This window comes from Miscanthus floridulus, chromosome 8 (genome assembly GCF_019320115.1).
Source record: "Miscanthus floridulus cultivar M001 chromosome 8, ASM1932011v1, whole genome shotgun sequence".
NCBI lineage: Eukaryota > Viridiplantae > Streptophyta > Magnoliopsida > Poales > Poaceae > Miscanthus > Miscanthus floridulus.
In genome coordinates, this window is record NC_089587.1 from 229,680,884 (window position 1) to 229,701,574 (window position 20,691).

Genomic DNA, 20,691 nt, shown 5'->3' on the forward strand with positions numbered 1-20,691 from the left:
GTTCCAGCGCATAGTACCAAGCTTGAGCAGCGCCGCGAAGGTGGTACGAAGCTAGCCATGTGCGATCCGAAGCCAGTGTTCGTTGGCCGCGGAAAAACTGCTCGCAGTGGTTGAGCCAATTGAGCGGATCAACGGCGCTGTCGAACGTCGGGAACTCTAGCTTGTAAAATTTGGGAGGGGCATGGGCGCCGTTGGGAGCAGCAGCAGACGAGTCCTCCGCATATAGGGCGCCGCCGGAGTACCCGCCGCCACCGTAGACGAGGGTACCGTCCGTCCCTCCATAGCCGATGCCGCTGGTCGGGGGCGGCTGGTGCGCCCTGGAGGACGCCGCGACCGCGGCTGCCGACGGTGTAGGGGTCGTGGCCATCGTGTAGATGGGCGGAGTCGTCAAGCCCATCGCCCACGACGGGATGGGAGACGGCGAGGCTGGCCACCACAGCAAGTGGAGGGGCACCCCCGTCTCGCTGGTCTGGGGCATGCCGTAGGGGAAGATCGCCTGCAGCTGCGACGGGTGTGGAGGTGATGGTGGTGCCGGCTGTTGTGGAGGGGGAGGTGGTGGGATGAGGGCAGCCAGGGTCACCTGCATGGCCACCATGCCGTGGGCAATCGCAGCCACATCGGCGCCCAAAGATTCCAACGTCAGGGGCGCTCCCGAGGATGCGGACGACAACCCCGATGTGGCCGACGGCGCTGGCGCTGATGGTAGGGACAGGGAGGCGGAGGTGGACGGCGGCTGCGTGGATGTGGATGGAGGACCTGACATCTCTGATACCAGGCTGATAGGACTAGATGCCCTACCGGTGTTACTGCGTAGGTTATAGGGGTGGAAGAGAGAAGGACGTGGTCTGTACTTTCGACGCCGGCGAGGGGCCGTGGCGGCGAGAGCGCGGCTGCTGCTCCTACAGCCCTAGAATTACCTCGGTGCTACAGTAGCGACGACACTGTTCACGCGAGACACAGCAGGAGGCGGCTAGGGTTAGGAAATCCCAGCTCTCTTCAGGAAGCCGGAAACAATTCTTGTTTCTGCTTGATTATAACTAATACAGGGTTCTCTTTTTATAGAGATGACTGACTTGACCCCTAAGGAAATATCCTAACCGAATCAATCTAACATATCTCTTTCCTAACAAACCAAACCAATCTAATCTTCACGCGCTACAATAGCGCGTGCTACAGTACCACATGGCCCCTGGGCCGGCTCCACTTGCCATAACATGGGCCTACACCTTGTATAATGGGTGCCGGTCATAACAATAACAGTTTTAGATCTATTGTTGTTGTAACAAAGGTTCCACAAATTTCATCAAAAACAAAGGTTCCACAAACGGAGCTGCAGTCTCTCTTGGGTTATCTTGGGGGATTCCCCCTGTTAGAACAAATCTGTAATCTTGTGTCCATACATGTAAAGCGTATACATTCTCAAATCTCCATGTACCGATGCTTTTGTACAGAGCGATGTGAAACGATCACTTGATCTAAACCCTTGTCCCTTGATGCCTGGCTAGTGTTTTTTTAACCCTGTCCTTTCTTCTTGTCCCAAATCTGATAGAAATCTGTGACAGCATTGCTGCCGCAATGTTACGATGGACGTTTGGATTCGGAGAATGATGATAGGAGCTGATCTGACTGGAACTAAGGCACTGTAGGCTGTAGCCCTATAGCGCCGCCCCGTGACGCCATGCTCCGGCCGCTGCCGTTGCCACCATTGGCGATCCAACGGTGGAGCTGGAGCGGTAGTTGGTGTCTCCGTCGTTTCCATCGTTGCAGCCTCGCGCTTCTCCGTAAAACAAACCCAATAAAAACCTGATCCTGATCTGATCCAGGAACTCTGAAAAATGTAAAGCCTGGTCCACTTTTTTTTTTTTTTTTTTTTTTCTGAGCAGGACTCCTCGGTGCACGCTATGCTCCGACGAGGCGACGAGCTGTCCTCCCCCGCCCCACCCCGACGCCCAATACGAACGGGCTCTCCCGGCCTCTCCAACGACAAGCTCGTATGCAAAGAAACCCGTCATTGACATGTGGGCCGATCTGCCTTCGGTCCCACCAGGCAGAGACACGAGGTAGGAGTCACAGACGTGGAGAGCGGAGGGCAGCCGTACCGTATCCGCAGTGGCTGACGCATACAAGGGGCCGTCCCGATCGGACGGCTGGGGACGCAACCGCGGCCGATATATACCTCGCCTCCGCGCTGCCTCCATGGCCACCGCCGCATCCACCACCTCCGCCGCCGTGCTCGTCTCCAGGCTCCTCCGCCTCTCGCCGCGCCTGCTGCGCCGCCTCAGCGTGACCCGCGCGCCGCCCGCGGCACTAGCGTCGTCGTCTGGTCGCCTCCTCCCGCCCCTCGCCCGCCACCCGCTCGGTCACCGCGCCCGGATGGGGCACACCGCCGCCGCTGCGGCCGCGGCCGCTGAACCCGCTCTCGGCCTCACGAAGCCCAACGCCGTCGAGCCGCCTCAGGTGTGTGTAACCTCGCGCGTGTTCCTGCCACTGGTTCCCGTCTACTAGTGCTTCGAATCGTCGTGGATTCGCCTGCTTTATCAGTGCCCACAATCCATCTCCAAGAAAAGCTTCTGCTACTGTCGTAGGTTGACTTATCGTGACTCGTTCGCGCGCTAAAAATAAGTGCTAGATCGAGATCAGAACTAGCGTTTTCCCTTCTCCAAAACTGTCCATCTTCGTTTAAGATTTACCGATTGATCCGTGGGAACTGGGAAGTCAGTCGCTTGTTTCCTCCTGCAGTGAGTGAGCTTCAACCTGTGCTCTCCTCTCGTTCTTCCAGGTCACCTTTTCCGCTAAAGACGTCGAATTCTCCGAGTGTAAGGGCGATATTCTCGTCGTCGCGGTCACGGAGAAGGATCTGTCCAAGGACGCCGACTCCAAGTTCGAGAATGCCGTCTTGAAGAAGCTGGACGGCCAGCTCGGCGGCCTCCTGTCGGAGGCTGCGGCGGAGGAAGATTTCACCGGGAAGACGGGGCAGTCGGTGGTTCTCCGGCTCGCGGGGCAGGGTTTCAAGAGGGTGGGCCTGATCGGTCTTGGCCAGAACGCCCCGTCCACCGCCGCCGCTAGCCGAGGCCTCGGCGAGTCCGTCGCGTCGGTTGCCAAGGCCGCTCAAGCTAGCACCGCTGCTATTGTTCTTGCCTCCCCCAGTGAGATCCAGGAAGAGTTCAAGCTGACTGCTGCAGCTGCAATTGCTTCCGGTACTTGATTCTCCTGCACACGATTCCTTTCCTTTTCTGATGTGATGGTTATGGTGCAGTGGATTGATGCTGAATTTTCTGCCGGCCTGAATCGCAGGAACCGTGCTAGGGTTGTATGAGGACAGCAGATATAAGTCTGAATCAAAAAAGGTGCACCTGAAGCAGGTTGATATTATTGGTCTGGGTTCTGGTGCCGAGGTGGATCAGAAACTTAAGTATGCCAATGATCTTTCGTCTGGTGTGATATTCGGAAGAGAGCTTGTGAACTCTCCTGCAAATGTCCTTACCCCTGGTCAGTAGATCTTTCATCAAACTTTGATTGTTCATCATAGATTTATTGTCAGCATACTTATTGCAGTCAACCTTTGTCCTTTCAGCTGTGCTTGCGGAGGAGGCGTCAAAGATCGCTTCTACTTACAGTGATGTGTTCACTGCCACAATACTAGATGTAGAGAAATGCAAGGAGTTAAAGATGGGTTCCTACTTGGGAGTTGCCGCAGCTTCTGCTAACCCTCCTCACTTCATCCATTTGTGTTACAAACCGACTGATGGGAATGTTAAGAGAACGCTGGCTATTGTTGGGAAGGGCTTAACTTTTGACAGGTTTGTAGTACTTAAAAAATATTTAGTGGGTTTATGAAAGCCTAGTAGTAGACATGAAGGTGGAACAGTTTGTTATTTTTCTTATCTTTGATTTTCCTATGAATCCAGTGGTGGCTACAACATTAAGACCGGGCCAGGCTGCAGCATCGAACTGATGAAATTTGACATGGGAGGCTCTGCAGCCGTGTTTGGTGCAGCTAAAGCTTTGGGACAAATCAAGCCTCCTGGAGTAGAGGTACTTCATTTTTGACAGCCTCCTAATATGACAAGTAGAGGTTTTTATCCATATTAGTGTATTTGTTAAATTTCTACGATTTTTCCCTTCTCACAGGTTCACTTTATAGTCGCTGCCTGTGAAAATATGATTAGTGGCACAGGCATGAGGCCCGGTGACATTGTAACTGCTTCCAACGGGAAGACAATTGAGGTATATTTTCTCCAACACAATATTATTATTATCCTGCTTGTTGGAAATGTAGTCTTAGCAGTCATAGACCATAGTTCTTCTGTTCCATGCCTGCTGGTTTTTTACTAAACTTTACCTTTGTGAATGGCTTTTATCAGATAAATAACACTGACGCGGAGGGAAGGCTAACACTTGCTGATGCTTTGGTCTATGCTTGCAACCAAGGTGTTGAAAAGGTAATAAAGTTTCATTTTAAAGTTCTCTGTACATGTTGTCAGTGTGTATTTCTAATGTAGTCGTACTCATTTGGGGAAATGATTAATTCAATACCCCCTCTGATTTCCTAGTCGTTTAGGACATTGACATGATCTCCAATATAACAGTTTGGCTTAAAATTTTGTAAAAGTAGACATTTATAAATTATGAAAGTAATTTGTACGATGAATCTAGTAACATCAACCATTGTTGATGAGCCAAGCTGTAGAATTTGAACAACGAGAATCCTAAAACAGCCTACATTTTTAATTGGAGGGAGTATGCACTGCAATTAATTCATTATTTAACGAGGCAGTTGCGCTTGTCACTTTGTCAGTGTACAGTCGTAAAATGTTTGGCTACGTTCGATTTAGAGTTGCAGTGGATTGGTTATGCAGAGTTCGATTTAGATTTGCTTTAACTAAGCTCTTAAGATGCTTTGTTATCTTTTGGAATTGGAAGGCTATGCAAGTAGGCCACATGCTGCTAGTGTTGAGTTAGTTGACTACTTGACTCATCTGTAATTATCAATTGCAGATTATTGACTTGGCTACACTGACTGGCGCTTGTGTTATCGCACTTGGGCCTAGCATCGCCGGTAAGCTCAACAAATGTTTAGCTCACACATCCACCTTCTCCCTCAAGCCCTTTTCGTGCTCTGAACATGGAGCATTAGATTATTTTATTTCTGCATACTAAAAGAGACATTCTCAATAGGGGTTTTCACGCCAAGCGATGAGCTAGCCAAGGAGGTTACCGCTGCTTCTGAGGTATCAGGCGAGAAGTTTTGGAGACTGCCACTGGAAGAGAGCTACTGGGAATCTATGAAGTCCGGTGTGGCTGATATGGTCAACACTGGTGGTAGGCAGGGAGGTTCTATTACCGCTGCACTGTTCCTGAAACAGGTACATTTCTGTTTTTGACACCTAAATGAAAGTTGATCATAGAGCGATAGGATCATTGGAGTGGCGTGAACTTTGTGCATAGTAGCTCTATAACAGATGCTCATTCCTTTGTGTCTGCTTTGACCGAACGAACCGTTTTTGTTTTTGTCAGTGAGATAAGAATTTTGTTTTTGTTAGTGAGATAAGAATGCTTTGGCGAAGACTTCCAGAGCAGGGTACTTACGGCTTGCCGCCTCTCTCTCCCTTGTTTGCAGTTCGTTGACGAGAAGGTCCAGTGGATGCACATCGACATGGCCGGGCCAGTGTGGAACGACAAGAAGCGGGCTGCCACCGGGTTCGGCGTTTCCACCCTGGTGGAGTGGGTCCTCAAGAACTCCTCGTCATGAACAAAACCCCTTCCCCACATATCACATGCTTTTCCAAGCTGCCACCGGTGAAGAAAGGTGGAGTGGGTTTACCATGGTTTTTCCCCCCTTTTGTGCTTCCTTTCCAGAGTTGCAAGCTGCAAACTGCAGACGGCCTCTTGGCATGCCAAGTGGGCGTGTGATACCGTTGTGATGATAGAATAATTAAAGGGTTTGGACTTTGGAACGCCTCTCTTGTGTCGTCACGAGTTGTGTTGGGTCCTGTCCCTCAAAGAAAGCGGCGTGCTGGTCGCGGTCAAGCCGCGCTGCCGGCTGCCGGTGCTGTGGTGTAACGTGTCTCTGTCGAGTGAAATAACGTTTGTTCCTTCTGTTTGTGCCCTTGGCGTACGCCAAAGAAAGCTGCGTCGGCACTGAACTTCCTGTGATTCCTCCGGAGACGTTGCTTTGCCTTGGGAAAATCAAAAGATTTTGCTTCCTCCACAGGGCATGAGTTGGACCTCTGGGCATCGTATTCGTGCAGCGTCTCTCTCAACCTGGGGTGTGCCAGGTGATGCACGTAGCTCATGCGTATTCGACTTGTCTTCTCGGGCCACCACACAAGTGTGTGTTGAGTCAGTGAGTGTGACGGACTGACGAGTGGCGGCGTGGCGCGAAAAAGGCCACCGGGGAAGAGGGACGTTCCTGCGAGGAAAAACGTCACAGGTGACGTGGCCACTGGCAGGAGGGTTCCATGTTAACCGGGTCCACGCCGCCTACCAACGGTTTCGCCTCTCGCGGCCACAGCCCAGCAACGTCCGTGGGCCGCGGAGGCCGTTTTGCCGGCCTCTTTGCCTTTTGCTTTCTTGTGCGGCAAGAAGGAAGGGGGAAGAGAAGAGGACGACGCGCACGGCCGCCGCGCCGCAAGCAGAAAGAGAAGCCGCGGCACGACTGCACGAGACAGGCCATTCGCAGCCGGCCGCCCCCTGCCCCAAGGTTCACCGGCGCGCGGCAACGAACGTCGGCGGGTTCTTCCTCCAGGCAAGGCAAGCGTCCTCCCCCTTTCTCGCCATGCCCCACATGACAGTCCCGTTGCCTGTATGATTTTGGAATTTATTATTATATAATAGGTGTTTGCTTGTGTGCGTGATTTTGAATCGATTGATGCAAGGTTCATGACCTTGGTTGATAAACCTAACCTAGTTCCGCTAGAAGATTAAAGTCCGTTGCTCAATTGTTGCTTGTTTGGTGAATGGAGTAAGGCATAGGTTGAGCAAAGGAGCATTTTGCATAGGTTGAGTGAGAACTGCTAAAAAACCTGTGCTGTTTAGCCTCGTCTTAGGTTTTTCGTTTTCTGGTTGTGATATGCCAATTTCCGTTCAGATTTCAGACTACCTAGGTTTGGTGATACTTCAGAGTGTGGGAGTGAGAACTGCTAAAAAACCGCCTTTTTTTTTAAAAAAAAAATTCTCTTAATCTCCGTAATTCCCTTCATTCTTCAATGACCATGGGGGGGCTGTTTATCTGAACAAGCGTCTGAGAAAATAAGAGTATCTAGTTCACGAGAACTGGTTATTACTGCTGAAATTTTACTGGAAGCAGTTGATCCAATTGTTGCTGTGTACTCATACTCCAGATGAGATTATGGAAATATTTGCCCTGGCGATGCTCAGAATCCTTAATTTTGCCCTCATTTTGCAGATAGTAACAGTACCCGAAACACTGCTGCTGAAAATGGGCAGCGCTGAAGTCCCACTGCCTGTGGCCGTGCCGTCACCTGAAATACCAGCTGTGAACGGAGGCTCATCTGCCGCCACCGCAGCTCCTGCTACCGAATCGAAGCCGAAAAAGAAGATATGCTGCGCGTGCCCTGATACAAAGAGGCTGAGAGATGAGTGCGTCGTCGAGCATGGTGAATCTGCTTGCACCAAGTGGATCGAAGCTCACAAGCGATGCCTCCGTGCTGAGGGGTTTAATGTCTGAATCAGAGCCTTGTTGCGTTTCGCTTTCGTAGATTCATAGAGCAGGTGAGATGCAGCCGGGAGCTCGATCGGTGCCCGGGACATGTAGATTAGCTGCCATGTTTTATTCCCAGAGAATAAAATGAATGGTGAGTGTTCCCTAAAAGAATGGTGTGTCATGTTGAGGGGATTATGAATTTGCTTATAATGTCTTAATGCCTGGAGTCGTACGGAAGGGAAAAAAGAATCATAATGTGAAAATTGTGTTGGCGATGAAACGCATTTGAGAGTGAGATTATATTGAAATTTTATTCGCTAATCATTGCAATGCTCATGGGTTTCCATGGCATAACATAACCATCCTTTTTCCAACACCAATCAATCACTCCTCAGCTAAGATTTGATGCTAGCTCACGCTGAACATACTCTATTGTAGCGTGAGCAGATCACTTTCGTTTGGACTGCTTCACGATCTCTGCTTCACAAACTCTACGTTGGTGGAGTTTGTGGAGCACCATTTTAGGTGCTCTCGTAACTTCGTTTTTTTAGAGAAGAGTTGTATGGAGCCGAATCTGTTTGGCTAAAAACCAACATGGAGTGGAGCTGAAAAACGTAAAATGGAACAGTTCCAAACACCCCCTAGGAGTATGTATAGAATATGCCTTCTATGTCACACCCAACATATATTGTATGTGTCGTGAGGTATATCGCCCTGTTCGTTTAAGCTTGTTTGACTTATAAGCTGTACTTTTTCAGTCAACGAACAATATTTTTCTCTCACATCAAATCAGCCAACAGTACTTTCAGTCATAATTTATCAGCCAAATAAGTCTAAGCGAACAGGGGCATATATCATGAGGTCTTAGGAGTTGTTTGGGATGGATCGTCGACGGGTTCACCAGCCAAACGCGTTTTTTTTGTCACTCAGCTCACGCGTGAAGCTGTTGGAATGGCTCTCACATGGAAATGCACGCCGTTAAGCTATAGAAAACTAGCTAGTCCCAAGTCGTGAAGCTTTCACGTGAAAACTAGCTGGAGTTATTTTGCCAAACAATCCATCAAAAGAGCTTTCAATCTAGTACTAAAGCTGCTCAACAAACCAAAGTAGAAAAAAGACGTTCATTCATGAACTTGAGCTGTACCAAACAAACAACACCTTAGAACTTGAGGGAGCGGAACGGGTGAGCGCGCCCTCCACCTCCACCGGTGACCACCCTAGTCCCGGTGTTCACTGCCACCAACGCCGCCGGCCGCCGTGGTCCCGGCGCCCACCGCCTGAGGACGCTGACCTCTCCAGCTCCGCCCTCTTTTGGATCTAGCTCCCCAATCTCCCCTCGCCATTGCAGGCCATGGTGCTGAAGAGGGTTCTCTTTCCTCGATGTCGGATGGTTCTTCCTCACCACATTCTTCGCAGCCTAGCCCGCTGGCCCGACCGTTTGTCCGTAGGTGCTAGGTCAGGTGTGGGCTCATCATCAGTGCCCGCGTCGGACGCGTGGTGCTTGACCGCACACGAGTTAATCCGACCGTTTCTTTTTTTTTATTCGAAACTATATTTTTTTCCCATAAATTACTTCAGCGTTCTTCCAAACTATCTACATTCTACCGGAATTTCTTCAAACGAACATGTCCGTGTGGGTGCTGTGGACGCGTGTGGGTCTCGCAAATATAATTGGCCGAGTGCGGTTCATACGCTGGAGTAGGAAGAGGGTTTGGGCAGAAATGACATTTCACACTCCCTGTTGGCTTGGTTGTATGCTGGGCGTGCCACCGAGCAAATATATATATTTATTTGTATCAATTTTTTGTTTGTTGACGAAAATACAGTGTAAAAGTTAATAACAGATCGGCGAATAAACACAACCAAATTCCTTTGTGACACCCCCCCCCCCCCCCCCCGGCGAATAAACACAACCAAATTCCTTTGTGACACCCCCCCCCGCCGCAAGAAGCCATGCCACATCAGCTTAGATCGGCGGCGGCGAGCCCTCCCGACCGCTTGCCGGCGATGGCGGAAGGTACCGGTGACGAAGACGATGTGGAGGGCGTGAGGGCCATCGCGGTGTCCGACCAGAGGACCATCTACCTGGTCCGTCTCTCCAGCCCCTCCAGCCTCGCTCCACATGTGACGGTTGCTAGCCCTAAGCGAAGCCGCTTGTCCTTTTGGCGGTGTCTGACTGCTCTGTGTGTCATGTCTGCGCCGCAGGTGAACATGCTCATAGCAAACACGGTGGAGTTCCTCAATTCGTTCGCCGCGCTATGCGACGACAAGCTCGCGCTACTCCACAGGTAAAGAAGTTTGATTTGTCTGTGAGTTGTTGGTCAACAGCTACTCGTCCTTGTGGGTGTTCTATGGATTTTATTTTCTTTCTTGAGAACTTAAGATGTTGAGGAATTGACGTCAGTTGTCCCTAGTTGAATGTAGTTTGTTTCTTCGGTTCATTAGTGGAATTACTGATTTTTGTTAGGAAGGAATTTTGGATCATGGTTCTGTTATCTGTTTGGCGAATGTCTGTGGTGATCTCAATTCCTGCTTGATATTAGAGAACTCATGTTGAAATTGTTAGTTTTTTTTTCTCTAAGGAGGTAGTTTTAATACTCAATATCTTTGTTGAAGAGCTTACATCACTTGATCAGAGTAACAGGGTTAGTGAATGATAAGTTCTTGTTCACATTTGGTAATTTCACGTGGATTTGATGGTGCCATCTGCTATAATATTTAGTTAAATACACTTTTTTCTTTGCCTCCTGGACTTTGTAATAAAGAATACAAAATAAGGTTCTTTGTGGGTGAGGAGTTTATTTGCACTGTGGCGACTGTTTAGGATTCGAAGTTTCTGATGTGTTTTTTTGGTAGCTCTAAATTTGGAATTGTAAGTAGCATCAGCTTTGTCTCTCATGACTAGACTTTCCTGCGACGCAGAAAATATGCAATGTTCTGTCTAAGTTCTTCTTACTTGATTATTACTAAAATATGTTAGCCACAGTACATATCCTAAATCGTAATGGTTTCGCATGCCTATCCTGACAAAATTAATGGTTCGCATGCCTATCCTGATAAAGATATGTGAATTGGCCTTTTCCAGGAATATAGTGAAACTGAACTTGTCACTTGCTCTTCTTGAAGCAAAACTGCACAGTATTGATGAAAATAATGCTCTGGGACACTCAACAAGCCAAAAGGACACGGATCTTCAATAGATGACATAATATTTAATTTAACAAATATGGTGGGTGAATCCTCTAGGTTAGTCTGTCTCCTCATTGCTATTTTACTATGTGCATTCATATATTTACATAAGCTAACTTACGTACTCTTTTACATATATAAGCTGGCATAAGTTGTACAACATGGTAATTAATTAAACTAGAGCAAAGTTTTAAGGAAAGTCTTGTCTTTTTTTTTTTGGTTCATCCTTTTATTAGATGCTGTTTGCATCATTGTTTTGTTTGTGTTTATTCCTTATAAGCTATGGCATGTTTGGCTTCCTCTAGTTAGCCCTATCATAGTCAAATACATGCAGTTCAAATCATATGTTTTTTTGTTAAAACATCGATATGTGAAATGGCAATTTATATGTTCCTTATTATTATCCCACATTGAGCCCCAGTAAACTAGCCCTGTTTTGCGCATAGGTCACTGCCTTGCAAGACTAACACATCAAGCTATTGCCCTAAGCTTTTGCTATTCTCTTGAGTTAGGCCTTGCCCTAAGCTTTTGCTATCGCCATGGAAGCCTACCCCAACTTGTTTGGGACTTAAAGGCTTTGTTGTTGTTGTTGTTGTTGTATGGAAGTGCCACCTATCGCAGTGGAGGTGCCGCGCCCGCCTAGGGGGTCCGCCTACCCCCCTAGGCCTCACGGGACCCCTTCACCCAGAGCCTAGGCGCACCTAGGCGGCCGTGTAACGTCGCCTTGTCGAACACTGCAGCCTACTAATGAGCTAGTGTGTTACATAATCTTTTACCCGAGACGGTTGGAGGGTATCAAAGGGGGTTTTGAGAGGATCGAAGGGGATCAAGGGATTTTGATTTGTAGAAGATTTAATCCCTTTCAATCCCCTCCATTCTCCACCGGACCGAACAAAGCCTGATTCATTTCATGGTGGCCGGAAAACGGCACGTGTGGTTGTTAAAAAATGTTACAATCGCCCGCTCACATTTTGTTTTACATTGCTGCAGCTAGGCAGCTATCCACTACCCTTTGGTCTTTCTTTGGCAACCTGCATCTCCACATCATAGCTTCATTTTTTGCAAGAGCAAGAAGTTGCCTAAGAGAAGTAGCCTCGTTCTTAATGCAACTCCATTTCTTCTTTTTCTATAACTACTAGTAGCACAGCGCGACAAAGGTGTTGATATGTCCCCGTGGCACATGTTGGGGCAGGCTGACATTGTGTAATTCATGGGCCGCGATTTTTGAGTCCATATCGAACCTTAGGCTTGACCAAAAGGAAGAGACAAAGCCGCACCCCTAATGACGTGTGATGCAGTTTCCTCTGCACATCCGCAGATGCGCTGTCCACAACCTTCTTGTATAAAACAACTTTGCACTGAATTCTTGCTTGCATCGGGAGCCAGAGAAAAATCACTCTTGGTGGCGTTGCGTTTCTCCATAAAAAAGTGGCAGCTCGGGTAGGGCAACCCCCCTGGGACCAGTGTAGAGTTTCCTGGGCATGGTGCTGAAGAGGCTCAATCTGTAGTCAGCTTCATTGGTCAGTGAGACATCTGTGATGATCTCAGCACTTCATACAGTTCCATTTAGGCCTGAGGCGATAGACGCGGGAGGAGTCAAATCCCCGAGGCCACTACCTGACTGACGGTGTTGCCATGCTGAGTACAATGACTATATAGAGTGGAGCATCGTTCTGATCCAAACTTGAGCTAGAAGGATGTGTCCTGCCCGTCATCGACGCGCACCATAGTGATGGCTTGATAAAGCAGGAGCAAGGATCGCAGGATCTCCAGGGTCGCCAGGCAAGCATGTCACCGAATCCAGATTGCCCATGCCGAGCTTTCCACACAGTGGACTCTATGAATCAACTTCCTGCAGGCAGGCATTCTAAGATCCCCAAACCCCTAATGCCGAGACCATCAGGATCCTTGGACGAGCAAACCTTTTCCCAGGCAAATAGACATTAGGAAGGTGCAGTCTCCAGACCAGAGAAAGGACTGTTGACTTTTATCCATTTGCACTCAGAAGGCAACGTTAGTGAGCACATGACATATACAAGTTGACAGTCAAGTTGTATATGACCTTGATTGATAAACCTAGTTCCGCTAGAAGATTAAAGTCTGCTGCGGGTTTGGTGAATCAAGTGAGGCAGTAGTATGCATGCTATGTTAGGTTGAGCAAAGGAGCAAATTTTGCAGGCACCAGTAGACCACTCTAGCTTGTTCTTTCATTGTGGGACGGAGTGCAAATTCACGATTGAGTTATCTTCTAATCACGAAATTTCACAAATCATGAGATGAACGCTATGCTGTTTAGCCTTGTCTTAGCTTTTTGTTTTCTGGCTGTGATCTGCCAACTTCAATTCAGACTTCAGACTACCTGGGTTTGCTGATACCTGAGAGTGCATAGAGTGGGAGTGAGAACTGCTAAAAAAACCTGCCTTTTTTTTAATCCCCTCTAATTACCTGCATTCTCCAATGACCATGGGAACGCGTCTGAGGGGATATAAGAGTATCTAATTCTCGAGAACTGGTTAGTACTGCTGAAATTTTTCTCGAAGCAGTTGATCACTTGATCCAATTGTTGCTGTACACTCGAGAGATGAGATTATGGAAATATTTGCCCCGGCATTGCGCGGAATAATGTCCTTAATTTTGCCCTCATTTTGCAGATAGTAATAGTACCCGAAACACTGCTGCTGAAAATGGGTAGTGCTGAAGTCCCACTGCCTGTGGCCGTGCCGTCCTCACCTGAAATCCCAGCTGTGAACGGAGGGTCATCTGCAGCCGAATCAAGCCGAAAAAGAACATATGCTGTGCGTGCCCTGATACAAAGAGGCTGAGAGATGAATGCATCGTCGAGCATGGGGAATCTGCTTGCACGAGCAGGTGAGATGCAGCGGGAGCTCGGTTCCCGGGACGGATTAGCTGCCATGTTTTATTTCCCAGAGAATAAAATGAATGGTGAGTGTTCCCTAAAAGAATGGTGTCATATTGAGGGGATATGAATTTACTTATAATGCCTTAATGCCTAGAATCGTACGGCAGGGAAAATGAATCACAGTTTGAAATTTGTATTGGCACTGAAACACATTTGAGAGTGAGATTATTGAAATTTATTCGCTGATCATTGTTTGCAATGAAAGGCATTTGAGAGTGAGATTATTGAATTTTATTCGCTGATCATTGCAATGCTCATGGGTTTCCATGGCATAACGTAAATCTTTATTCTCTACATCTTTTTTCCAACACCAACCAATCACTACTCAGCTAAGATTTGATGCTAGCTGAAGCCAAACGTACTCCCTCCGTCTCAAAACAAGTTTTGTTATGGTATTCGTGCCGGTTAAACTTTTGTAAGCTTGACTACATTTGTAGAAAATATTAGCAACATTTGTATCTTAGAATAAGTTTATATGAAAATAGATTTGAAGATCTATCTAATGATGTACTATAAATATTGATATTTTATTATATATATTTGGTCAAAATTAAAATCATTTGACTTCTCGTAAAGCGAAAACGACGCTTATTTTGGGACGGAGGAATAGTCTATTGTACCGTGAGCAGATCACTTTGTTGCATCATTGCAAATTTGCAATCCGTTCAGACTGTTGAATGCATAGGCCTTCTAGTATGTCACACCCAGCACATACTGTATATATCATGAGCTATCACAGAGCACGGTGTGATGTGATCCACAAAAATTGCTTGCGACTGTTGAATGCATAGGCCTTCTATGTCACACCCAGCACATACTTATATCATGAGATCATGAGCTATCACAGGGCACAGTGTGATGTGATCACAGAAATTGCTTGTGAAGAAACAAGTGCCGGACGGGATGTGATGCATGCCAAACTGAAACCCTCCGCATCGGAGGGACAGGCATTAGGTGAGAATGATTATGCGCACTCGCAGCAGCTTCTGAATGGCCATGCAAAGAATTTCTGAATACTCCCAAGACTGAACTCTGAACCTGATCCTGTCTGTCACTGTCAGCCGATCCTCGCCCGTGACGTGAGCAGGCGACGAGAACAGCAGAGACTGCGTCAGCAGACGAGTCAGATCTACCTGCCCCTGCTCCAACGAGTAATCTGATAGCTGGTTGCTTCCTCTCTTCCTCTGCCCGTGGATCCAAGCAGAGGTGGGCATTGCACTTCAGCCTCATCCTAGGAGCACCGAGCACGCACAGGAGGAAGCGAAGCAGAGCGACGCGCCGTCGACCGACCGAGGAGATGGCGCCGGGATCGGAGTCACAAGCGACGGCGGCGACGGCGGACCCGTCGTGCCCACCGTTCCCTCTCCTAGAGGAGGAGGACGGAGGCCACATCAACGAGCAGGAGCAGGAGGTCCCGCGCGGGGCCGAACTGGAGCTCCCGACGGTGGACCTGGAGGCGCCGGGGGAGGCGCTAGCGGCGGCGTGCCGTGGGCTCGGCGTGTTCCGCCTCGCCAACCACGGCGTCCCCGCGGCGCTCTCCGCGCGCCTCTTCGCCACGGCGCGGGCCACGCTGGCCGAGGCGCCGTTCAGCGACAAGCGCGCGCAGCCGGGCTACTTCTGGGGTACGCCGGCGCTCTCGCTCCGCGTCCGGGACGTCAACTGGGTCGAGGGCTTCCACGTCGCACTGGGGGACCAGCAGTCCGCACCCGCGACGCCGCTCGGCGACCTACTCGACCTCGCGGCGGAGTACGGCGCGCACATGGCGCGGGTGGCGCGGACGCTCTTCGACGCGCTCGCCGCGCCGCTGGGCCTCGACGCGGGCCAGGCGGCGACCTACCTCGCCGAGCGCAACGGGTTCCTGCGGGTGTACCGCTACCCGCGATGCCCCGAGCCCGGGCGCCTCGGGATGGAGGCCCACACGGACAGCTCCGTGCTCTCGGTCATCAACCAGGACGCCGTCGGCGGCCTGCAGGTGCACCACGACGGCGCCTGGCGCGACGTCGCGCCGGGAGGCGGCGAGACGGGCACGCTGCTGGTCAATCTGGGAGACATGGCGCAGGCCATCAGCGGCGACGCGTACTGCAGCGTGCGCCACCGGGTGGCGGCGAGCCAGGCGGCGGAGAGGCTCTCGCTCTGCTACTTCGCGTTCCCGCGGGACGACGCCGTCATCAGCTGCGCTGGCGGCAGGTACAGGCCCTTCACCTACGCCGGGTTCCGGGAGCAGGTGCAAGCTGATATTAAGGCCACTGGATCCAAGGTCGGCCTCGAGCGCTTCCTTCTTCGCCACTATTTCTGATTCCATCGAGACGAAGGTAGGAGAAACCTGGGATCCCTGATTGGTTTGTTGCCAAAACTTAGGCAAGCCAAGATTTTTGCAGCCATTTGGTTTGGTACTAAAATTTGCCAATACCTCACAATTGGCATGCCAAATCCATAGCAAATATTTTTGTCCAAGCTTTGGGAACTTTTTCTTGCCAAATCTTGGACATGGCAAATTTTGATAGCCAACCAATCAGCCCCTTATTCCTCCCAATGATGTTCATGAACAGGGTGCATGATATTACTTGTTCATTCATAGTTGGAACTTGGAACTACCTTCCGTTAGGTTTGACTTTTTCTTAGTGCCACAGAGTACTATCTTATCTTGGGGGATTTGGAACTTGTAGAGCGACACTAAGCCTGTTCGCTTCCTCGTAAACGATCGTAAATTTCTAGCCGGGAATAGTGTTTTTCTTTCACACCAAACCAGCCAGCAGTAAATAATCCACGATACGATACGGCCTCCCGAACAGGCTGAATATCAGCTTGCAGTACTTGTGCAATCGTTATAACTATCTGCTCAACATCATTAGGGAGCTCAACTTTGGGTCTCCGCCAGTCATGCCATACTGCAGCGACACTTGCTGAACAGATGACCAAATTATTCCCGATTATACGTGCCAACAGTATCTTGAATTTTTGTCTGCGAGAACGAAACGCAATATCATATCAATATCACACCTGTTCTGCTTGTCATTTGGTTTCTCTTTACTGCATCTGGATTGTATTTCTCGTGGTTGAAGAACAATGAACACCATAATGTTGAGCACCGAACAGCAGTGATGCAATTCTGATGGTTTGCCAGGTCCTGGATGCTCGTGTCACCAACACCAGGGCGCCAGGTACTGAAATTGCTACTGAACCTGAACCTGAAGAAGCTGATGGAGACCCTGAACCTACTGAAGACGCTGAAAAGGGGGATCCAGAAGCATTTCAGGCGGGAAGGCGAACCAGAAGGCCCAGCTCTCGCGTCTACGGGCCGAACTGGGTGTGAGCGGCCCAAGTAATAATTCGTTTTCTTTCCTTACAGCCCATGTAACGGGCCCAGGCAGCTCCTATGTATCTCTTCCCAGCGAAGAAGGACGCAAACTCGAACACGATATTGAACCGAGCCGTTGGGCGTCGGCGGCGAGCTGGGTAATCGCCGGAGTCTCGAATTCGAGTATCCCCGTGCTAGTTAGCGTCGCAACTACCGGACTTCATGGAATCTAGGCCAACACGCAACTGCTCGTACACTTGGCGCAGTCTGATGCGGCAAGCAGCTCTTAGATCGTGGTATAGTCTGGCGAGTGGACAATGGGGAACATATCAACTTGACCCGGGACCGATGGGGCTCCGGGTCATCTCATCACCAATTACGCCCAATGATACAGCTGCCAGATGACCTTAAGGTGAGTTTTCTAATTGATGCTGATTCAGGAAGTTGGAACGAGGAGCTTGTAAGGGCTTGCTTTAACAATGAAGATGCAGAAATTATCCTCAAAATCCCTCCAAGTTCAAATCAAACTCAGGACTTTGTGTCCTGGCTGCATACAAGATCAGGGCTATACACTGTGAAGTCAACATATGTTATGGCTAGAACTGCAGCCTTTTCTTAACGGCCAGTGCCAAGGGTAAAGGTTCAACTTCAGACCAGAAAAGCATAACAAGAGAGTGGAAGCAGCTTTGGGGGATAAAAGCACCTCCAAAAATGAAAATTGTTCTTTGGAGGCTTGCATACAATTGTCTGCCGACTGGCCAACAACTGAAAAAGAGACATGTCCCAGAAGCACCTGACATTTGCTATTACTGTGGAAGAGAAGAAACTCTGGAACACACTTTTCTAACCTGCCAATATGTTGCTGAAATTTGGAGAGAACTGAAGAATGGATGTGGCTTATCAAGGCGCCTGCATAATTGTCCTTCCGCCAAGCAATGGTTATTTGATTACTTAGCAAAATCCACAGAGGAAGAAGCCACAATCTTAACGATCACTATTTGGCATATTTGGGAGGCCAGAAATGGTGTCCGAAATGGTGAGCACGAAGTGCATCCTTGCTGCATTGTGCAGAAAATACAAGCATACGTCGAAATGGTTCTGATGCATCCCTACGAACCTGTCGATTCCAAAAGGTGTGATCCTGTAATTTATAAGCAATGGGCTCCACCGCCGGAAGGATGGGTGAAGGTTAATGTTGATACAACATTGTTCGCAGAATCAAAGAAGATGGGTATTGGTTTAGTGATTAGAGACGCGGTAGCTTCCTTGCTGCTTGCAGGCAGAGCCGCAACTGGGTCACTGAACCTGAACTTGCAGAGGCAATTGCTCTTATATATGCAGTCCATTTTGTCTCAAGTCTTCCATACCATAAGGTGTTGCTAGCATCTGACTGCCTCTCCGTGATCCAGAAGCTCCAATCAAATGGCAGAGATCACTCTCTAGTGGCATCGGTCATCCAGGACATCAAGCAAGAGATGAGACTTTCATCAATTGACTTCTCTTTTATTCATGTCAGTAGATGTTGTAATGTGGTAGCTCATGTTCTAGCTAGATCAGCTGGTCAATATTCTGACTCTGTTTGGTTTCATGAGGTGCCGGAGCTCATCCGGGCTTCTTTATGTAACGATCGGTTGAATTAATGAAAGGGTACCCGTTACTCTCTCTCTCTCAAAAAAAAAAAAAAAAAAAAAAACTACCTAGTCCGGTTACATCTCGTTGGTGGCGTATGGAGCATCAGAAGAGATCGGTCGGTTCCGATTCAAACCGAACGTGACAGGGCTGTTTCTGAACAAGTACTCATAACAGAGGTAAGGTCACTGATTGGGGGAAACATACACTTTCTTAACATCAAGTGATGTACTGTCGGTCACTGATCAGAAGAACTGGAATACCCATTGTTGCAGAGGCAAACCTTCTCTTCCTTGACACGCCTGCTGGAGTCGTCGGCTTCTCCTACAATCCTACACGAACACCACCTCGGATCTCAAGATATCGGGCAATGGGAGAGGACTGGTAATCCTGGGCCATTATGTAGCTGTCAGATTTTGATGACTGGATCTTCAAACTACAACATCACTAGCAGTTGTCAAGTAAACGTCAGTTGATGCCATTGTGAAATGTGAATTGGCTGCAGCTCAAGATGCACTGCAGTTCTTGATCAGCTGGACTGCACTATTGGCACCGAGATTTCTACATAGCTGGAGAAAGTTACGCCGGTAAGTCTTTCACTGTCATTACTGATCCACAGGAACATATTCGTCCAGTGTTCTTTCACTTTGATTGATGCATCCGAGAAGTTTTCAGTGAGCATAACACTATGTGACTTGACAAAGCTGCAGTGGTGATACACGTTCCGGTAACCTTGACGAGGTTTGCGAATTGCGATTAGTCATCTTGGTCTGAAGATCATGATCCGCTGGTATCCATGGTACTCAGCTGGACATGTACTGAACTTGCCATTGCTGTTTAAGCAATCTTCCTGTTGTTACCATAATGTCTATGAGTTTGAGGTGCATCTTGTGCATGCACAGGTAGGAGGATGGTTATGGAGTACATTGGATTGATGATGAATTTTCTGCCATTCTGAATCGCAGGACCGTGCTGGGTTGTATGAGGACACCAGATACAAGTATGAATAAAAAAAAGTGCACCTGAAACAGGCTGATATTTATTCTACCGGGTTCTGGTATGGAGGTGGATCATAAACTTGAGTATGCTAATGATCTTTCGTTGGGTGTGAAATTCGGAAGAGAGCTTGTGAACTCTCCTACAAATGTCCTTACCCCTGCTCAGCAGATCTTTCATCAAACTTTGATTGTTCTTCATAGATTTATTGTCGGTATACTTGCAGTCATCCTTTTGTCCTTTTCTGTTGGACTTGCAGTCATCCCTTTGTCCTTGTTAGAATAATCTACTGTTTCCTTGTGTGAACACACAATAAGGGAAGGAGGGGCCGAAAAGACCTCCTGCTGTGGTACTGTAGCTCTGCAGAGGCAGGCGCCGAATGGCTCACCTGCCGCCACTGTAGCCACATGCAGGGACAGGCGCAGAAGTCAGTCGCTATGTTATCTAGTTACTGTTGCAGCATGTGCGCTGTACTAGGACTAGATGAATAGAGTTGTATAAATAGACTGCCACGACAACTCAGTAAAGAGAGTTCAGATTTGTCATCTCCCATACATGGCTTCGGCCAACGCTGGTGTCTTGTACTGTGTGTGTATGCTCTATTCTCTCTCTTCTTCAACCTCTAGCCATAGTGTGTGGGGACGGACAACGCTTGTTCGTGGTCGGCTTAGCTAGTGGGTGCTCGGTAAGACTGGTGAGTGGTTCACTCACCTGAGCCGGTGATCCTGTAGGATAACAAGTGGTATTAGAGCCGTACAAGCGGCGTCGCCAGACTAACCGCTGGCGATGACGGGCGGTTCAGAGATGGGCGACAGCAGTAGCACTGTTGTGGCTGCCCAGCCACGACCAGAGGTCGTTGTTCGCACGATGCAGGAGGTCAGCGGCACCAGTTGGCCGACGCTGACTCGCACCAACTACGGAGAGTGGTCGGTGACCATGAAGGTTAAGCTCAGAGCCTGACGGCTCTGGAATGCTGTTGACAAGGGCACCGAC

General features: G+C 48.9%; 3 protein-coding genes across 8 annotated transcripts; all 3 read left to right on the plus strand.

Moving 5' to 3' along the window:
- The first annotated feature begins 2,158 nt into the window (after positions 1 to 2,158).
- Positions 2,159 to 6,099, plus strand: LOC136478486 (leucine aminopeptidase 2, chloroplastic-like). The gene is made up of 10 exons (XM_066476957.1): positions 2,159 to 2,457; positions 2,780 to 3,197; positions 3,295 to 3,489; positions 3,575 to 3,800; positions 3,909 to 4,035; positions 4,132 to 4,227; positions 4,365 to 4,442; positions 4,999 to 5,059; positions 5,179 to 5,366; positions 5,621 to 6,099. The coding sequence occupies exons 1-10, from the start codon at positions 2,197 to 2,199 to the stop codon at positions 5,750 to 5,752; spliced, it is 1,782 nt and encodes a 593-aa protein (XP_066333054.1). The 5' UTR covers positions 2,159 to 2,196; the 3' UTR covers positions 5,753 to 6,099.
- A 516-nt stretch (positions 6,100 to 6,615) lies between these two features.
- LOC136478487 (cytochrome c oxidase copper chaperone 1-like) lies at positions 6,616 to 8,042 on the plus strand. The gene is made up of 2 exons (XM_066476958.1): positions 6,616 to 6,748; positions 7,409 to 8,042. The coding sequence occupies exon 2, from the start codon at positions 7,442 to 7,444 to the stop codon at positions 7,688 to 7,690; it is 249 nt and encodes an 82-aa protein (XP_066333055.1). The 5' UTR covers positions 6,616 to 6,748; positions 7,409 to 7,441; the 3' UTR covers positions 7,691 to 8,042.
- Positions 8,043 to 9,571: 1,529 nt separating this feature from the next.
- Positions 9,572 to 20,069, plus strand: LOC136478488 (gibberellin 2-beta-dioxygenase 8-like). Of its 6 annotated transcripts, none has more exons than XM_066476959.1 (6): positions 9,572 to 9,754; positions 9,872 to 9,954; positions 10,752 to 10,912; positions 13,507 to 14,729; positions 14,837 to 16,032; positions 16,900 to 20,069. In XM_066476959.1, exons 5-6 carry the CDS (start codon positions 15,073 to 15,075, stop codon positions 17,086 to 17,088), a joined length of 1,149 nt encoding a protein of 382 aa, XP_066333056.1. In that variant the 5' UTR covers positions 9,572 to 9,754; positions 9,872 to 9,954; positions 10,752 to 10,912; positions 13,507 to 14,729; positions 14,837 to 15,072; the 3' UTR covers positions 17,089 to 20,069. The 6 variants fall into 6 exon arrangements, with proteins under 6 accessions (XP_066333056.1, XP_066333057.1, XP_066333058.1 ...); XM_066476960.1 differs by having other exon boundaries at positions 10,752 to 10,895; XM_066476961.1 differs by having other exon boundaries at positions 10,793 to 10,912.
- The last annotated feature ends 622 nt before the right edge of the window (positions 20,070 to 20,691 follow it).

What these genes read in the sequence shown, in the direction of transcription:
- LOC136478486 (XM_066476957.1), top strand. Translation starts at nt 2,197, where the DNA reads ATGGCCACCGCCGCATCCACCACCTCCGCCGCCGTGCTCGTCTCCAGG. An exon ending in TGCAGCTGCAATTGCTTCCG is followed by an intron (nt 3,198 to 3,294) that starts GTACTTGATTCT and finishes CCTGAATCGCAG; the next exon opens with GAACCGTGCTAGGGTTGTAT. An exon ending in CTGCACTGTTCCTGAAACAG is followed by an intron (nt 5,367 to 5,620) that starts GTACATTTCTGT and finishes CCTTGTTTGCAG; the next exon opens with TTCGTTGACGAGAAGGTCCA.
- LOC136478488 (XM_066476959.1), top strand. Translation starts at nt 15,073, where the DNA reads ATGGCGCCGGGATCGGAGTCACAAGCGACGGCGGCGACGGCGGACCCG. An exon ending in TTAAGGCCACTGGATCCAAG is followed by an intron (nt 16,033 to 16,899) that starts GTCGGCCTCGAG and finishes ATGGTTTGCCAG; the next exon opens with GTCCTGGATGCTCGTGTCAC.
- LOC136478487 (XM_066476958.1), top strand. Translation starts at nt 7,442, where the DNA reads ATGGGCAGCGCTGAAGTCCCACTGCCTGTGGCCGTGCCGTCACCTGAA.